Raw genomic sequence first — 5,407 nt, 5'->3', positions numbered from 1 at the left:
GGGGGGGGGCAGCACGTTTGCACACAAATCCTAATTGGGGGTCACAAATTAACAACTTGAGAAAAAAAAAAAAACAATTCGCCAATGTTTTTTGAGGGGTACAAAAACTTACAAATATGGTCTATAATAATAACATTAAAATATATCCATTAGCTGTCTGGCTATCTGGCTAGCTATCTATTAGCAACGTATTAACTAGCTCGCTAGCTTTCTATCTATTTTAGTTACTTCTGGGTTGAGTGAACGCTGGCGCATGTGGCTGCCGCTGCTCACCCGCAGAAAAACATCTAACTGTGACTGTAAAGTGACCTTGAGAGTTTTGAAAGGCGCTTAAAAATGAAATGTATTAATATTATAAAATACATACATTAAAATGGTGCAGAATGGTGAAAGAAATTACATATTTTCTGATCATGTTATTAATTTTGAACGAACGAGTACCACGAGCACGTGGTTTTTTTTGTTCTCTTTTTTTTTTGGGGGGGGGCAAAGGGGGGGGTACTCCATTTTATTTTGTCACGTGTTTGCGTGAATTAAAATCGATGTCAAATCTAATTGTGAATTCATAGGATTTGCTTGTTTGTGTGCAGCCGTGTTACAAAATAAAACGTAGTAATTTCAATAACCAAAAAATTCCAATGTCAAAGTCAACCAAAAAATCAGCGGAGATTCAATCCTTGCATTTTTTATTCATTAATTTTATTTAATAAATAGAATTTGATCTATTGAGCATCTTATTTAAGCAACTTATTTTCAATTGTTTTTTTTTGGGAGGGGGGGGGGTTCAGGCTCTAGTATGCTGATCATCTTTTAACTTCTTTGTCAATATTTTCAAGCCGATTAATAAGCTCAGTGAGTTTTTATGTCAATTTGTAAATAATAATAATCATAATCATCATAATAATAATGCAGAAAGAGCTTAAGATTGAATGACTGTCTGTGTCTTGTGTCGGTCACATTATTTGTCATTTTGTTTATTTTGTTTGTTTGTTTTTGACTTCAAAATGGCGCAGTGAGTTGGGCTGCCTTTACAGCAGCTCCTTTATTTTGTTTTTTCTTGCTGTGAAATGTGAATTTCTTCACTGTGAGACTAATAAAGGCTCATCTCATCTAATCTAATAACAATAGTAATAATAATAACAGTAATAATAGTATTACTAATAGTATTATTATTATTATTATTAGTAGTAATAATAATAATAATAATAATAATAATAATAATAATAATGCAGAAAGTGGTTAAGATTTAATTCTTAACTGTGAGACTAATAAAGGCTCATCTACTCTAATCTAATAACGATGATAATAATAATAATAATAATAATAATAATAATAATAATAATAATAATAATAATAATAATGTGCTCTTATTTTGGTGAGACGCAGTTCCATTGAGACTCATTTTCTTGCATGCAATTCGATCGTTGACGATCCAAATTTCATGTTTTGATAAATTTGGATATATATTATCGGGAACGCGTATTGAGGAAATTTAGGCCTTCTTATTGAGGGAGTGGGGGTGTCAAACGATAAAAACCACATTGCTCACTTATTTAAAACCAAACTGGCGTATTTGGTGTGGGGGTAAAAAAAAACAAGGCTGAACGCAGGCGAGCACCTGCTGCCCCCAACCCCTGCACCCCTCTCACAAAAGAAGAAAAAAAAACTGTTTCGAATTGCAAACGCGTTTGTTGGCAGAATCTCGCGAGGCCTCCTTTCGTGCGTCCAAATATTCGGGACAACAATATTCAATGACAGCTGACGATTTTTACACACACAAACCCCTCCCTCGGAAAAAAAACAGCGTGGCGTTTTCAAACGTGGCGTTCAAGTGACGCCGTTCACATTTTGTGTGAGTTTGGTGGTGAAGGCTGAGAAAAAAATGCTGATTGGTCCCTTTTCGGGGAGGGGGGGGTCGCAGTAACTGATGTGCGTGCACGTTTGCCCCACACGAACGATCTATGCACCTCTAAGGAACTTTGGGAATTGACATTTTCAGTGGAGCGGGGGGGCAGAATGTGGTTTAAGTCCCGAATATTCGATTTCATCCAGAGTCCAAATTATCGTGCGTATAGCTTCGGTTCTCTGTTTTCAACCAGGTCCAATCTTTTGTTTTTTTAAAGCACTGATAAATCACTCCGATTATAACCATGGCACTTTATTAATCCAAAGAGTTGTAATGCCTCCCCCCCCCAAAAAAAAAATGTGTTGACAAAAAAATCACACATACGCATAAAATGACCAGTTTTGGGCTACAAAGGTCCCGTTTGTACCTAAAGGGGACCAGAAATTCGACAAAAAAATCATATTTTTCGGACTTCCGATTTGCTAAAAATAAATATATTAGGATATCATTTATAAAGATCAGGGTGTGAGCCATTTTCCCTCTCATTTAAAAAAAAATAACTCATTCAATGCCATTCGCGAATTTATTCGGGAATTGAAAATAGGACATAGAGCGCCATTCCCGATTTTGTTCGGGTTTTACTTTTTTTGCTTGTTTGGGTGCCGATAAAGCATTGGTAAGACCTTTTGGTAATGTTTTCCCTTCCTCGAGGCGGCAGCATTCGCCTTTTGTCCATTTTAGCACTTTTTTTCAGCTTCAGCTGTTGTTAAAGCGCTACATACATCAATATGTATCGTTTTGTATTTTGAATAGTCAGCCCCATTTCAATCTCCGATAACTACAAACCCGTATAATTTAGGAATTAACTCTGTTTTTTTTCGGAGGAAAGAAGTGAGTCGAAGGTTTCTAACGCTGCGTTGAACGTTGATGTCGTCCTAAAACTCAATTTTCTGGAATTCGAGTGACAATGACAAAAACCCTGGCACTGGAGTGGACGCATTTTTGACTGGCAGTGAATGAGTTAAATTTGTGCATTCAGGATGTCAAGTGAAAAAAAAATAAGAAAAGCTCCTCCAGCTCACGTCCGAGAGTACAGCCCCCCCCCCCCTCCCCGCACACAAGCTGTCAAAATTTGCTGCAGTCGTAAACGAAAGCTCCAGAGGTGCGATAGATGGACTGCGTGGACGGGAAGGCCATCTGACAGCTGCTATTCCCATTCAGGCCCATCCTCTGAGACTCGAACATCTCCCGAACCGAGTGCAAGTTCTGCTGCTGGGACGGGTATCCGGCCCCGAAGTGGCTCAGGTCTCCGTACCAAGACGCGATCCGGCCCTGCTGCTGCTGACCCTCCTGGATGGAGTGACCTGGCGGCGGCGGCGTTGACGCGCCGCCGCAATAGTCGGCCAAAGCCTCGTCCGTCGCCGGGTGGCCGCCGGGACTCCGTTCCGACGCGTAGAGGCTCGTGGCTTGCAGGTTGCAGTGGTAAATCGGGTTGGCGGGGCCCTGGCTGCACGTCCCGGATGCGTAGGAAGACGCCTGGTTGGGGGAATAGCCGAGTGACAGCGAAGGGGTCATAGCTGTCCGAGTTGGGGCGACGAGGGGCGGGGAAATGTCCTGGTGGGGAGACCCCCGCAGGGACGTCATGATGTTATCCACGCTGAAGCCTGACTGAACGGAGGTCTGACGCTGCCGCTCGGGGGGGCCGTCCGAGCCGCGCGGACTCCCGTCGGGACTTTCCGTTTTAGCGACGGCGTCGTTCGAAACCGGCGACGCGCCTCGGGGCGGCGTGCAGATCCCGTCCTCCGTCTTGATGTCCTGGATGCGTAGGGTCTGTCCACCGCAGCCGCGCGCCGACGCGTCCCGCGACTCCCCGCCCGAGGATCGCGCCCCCTCCATCTGATCCTTAGCCCGTTCGCGCTCGTCCTTCTCCTTCTGCGCGTCTTTCTTCTTAAAGCGCCTCCTGCGTCTCAGGAAACTTCCGTTGTCGAACATGTTGTAGGAATCCGGGTCCAGGGTCCAGTAGCTACCCTTGCCGGGCTTCTTGTCGTCGCGGGCCACTTTGACGAAGCACTCGTTGAGCGACAGGTTGTGGCGGATGCTGTTCTGCCAGCCTTGCCGGTTGTCGCGGTAGAAGGGGAAGCGCTCCATGATGAACTGGTAGATCCCGTTCAGGGTGATCTTCTTCTCCGACGAGTTCTGGATGGCCATGGTGATCAGGGCGATGTAGCTGTACGGCGGTTTGACCAGGTCTTTGACCTGCTGCTGCTGGAGCTGCTGTTGGGGGGGACTGTACGGCCCGTAGGCGCGCGGGTACTGCTCGTGAGCCGAGTGCGAGTACACGCTCGCCGGCGTCGGCATCCCCGCGTAGCCGCCGGCGGCCCGGTAGTAGTTCTGCTCGCTGCCGATGTACGGGACGACCCCCAACGGGTTGGGGGTGGACACCGAGTAGCGCGCCTGCATCCCGGCCGCCTTCCACAAGTGGCTCAAGTCAACTTCTCTCTCTTCTTCTTCTTCTTTTTTTGTGTCTGGTTGTTGTTTTTTTTAGTCACTGGTCTCAGTCCAGGTCAGACCAGAGACTGTCTGGATTTCGGCGGTGAACATTTGCGCAAAGTCAAGTCGGAGTAACGAGACTCCACAGAGAGAGAGAGCTAAAAACATTTTTTTGAGGTGGGTGGAGGGGAGGTGTTGTTTGAGCTTGAACGCGTTTTTTCTCTCCCTTTTGGCTGCTCCTGCTGCTCCTCCCCGTGCGCATGGGCGCTCCTTTGCCCAATTGAAGCGACAGAGTGCGCCTTCTCTGGAAAGTCCGCTTGCTCAGCCCACATCACACTTGGCAAAATAGGCATCACATATTGATGTATGTAAATTTTATATATATATATATATATATATATATATATATATATATATATATATATATATATATATATATATATATATATATATATATATATGTGCCGTCCATGAGCTAAATATTGTGAATTAATATATATATATATATATATATATATATATATATATATATTAATTCACAATATTTAGCTCATGGACGGCAGATACAAAACCCAAACTTCATTGTTTAATTTTTTTATTGATTGTATTTCATTTTTTTCAAGTGATACCTTGGGTTGCGAACTTAATTGGTTCCCAGACAGAATGTGTAAGGCGAAAAGTGTGTATCCCAAAAGTTCCCATGTAGGAAACCATTAAAATGAGAATAATCCGTTCTCGGGTCCCTATAAAACATACTTTTCTACTTTCTAATTTGCTAAGCCTTAAAACTACACAAAATAGACCTTATTTTATGGATAATAAATGTGCTATGGTTAATGGTAAATGTGCTAATTAAAGAAATAAACTGTACTGTATAATAAAGTCGTGTAGGTGCTTTCTCTGTGATAATTTAGTTCCTCATCAATTGTGTTCTGTTTCGCTGGGTTGATAGCTTTTTGCATTAAGTGTACAGATGGCTTGTTCGGGTTATTTGTGGAGCCTGATTGATGGGATATTTTAACCTTTCAGTCTACACTCTTCCTTTGAACTATCAAAGTTGAAACAAGTCCA

General features: G+C 43.3%; 1 protein-coding gene across 1 annotated transcript; it reads right to left on the bottom strand.

The window, feature by feature from the left end:
* Positions 1 to 2,142: 2,142 nt before the first annotated feature.
* On the bottom strand, positions 2,143 to 4,526 carry LOC148895311 (forkhead box C1-A-like). Its single transcript, XM_089001683.1, has one exon. The coding sequence runs from the start codon at positions 4,304 to 4,306 to the stop codon at positions 2,972 to 2,974; it is 1,335 nt and encodes a 444-aa protein (XP_088857809.1). The 5' UTR covers positions 4,307 to 4,526; the 3' UTR covers positions 2,143 to 2,971.
* Positions 4,527 to 5,407: the final 881 nt, after the last annotated feature.

This window comes from Hippocampus bargibanti, linkage group LG07 (genome assembly GCF_051943395.1).
Source record: "Hippocampus bargibanti isolate YZ-2025 linkage group LG07, ASM5194339v1, whole genome shotgun sequence".
Classification (NCBI taxonomy): Eukaryota; Metazoa; Chordata; class Actinopteri; order Syngnathiformes; family Syngnathidae; genus Hippocampus; species Hippocampus bargibanti.
This window is presented reverse-complemented; position numbering and strand designations above follow the sequence as displayed.

Coding starts and splice junctions, on each gene's coding strand:
- LOC148895311 (XM_089001683.1), bottom strand. CDS start 4,306: ATGCAGGCGCGCTACTCGGTGTCCACCCCCAACCCGTTGGGGGTCGTC.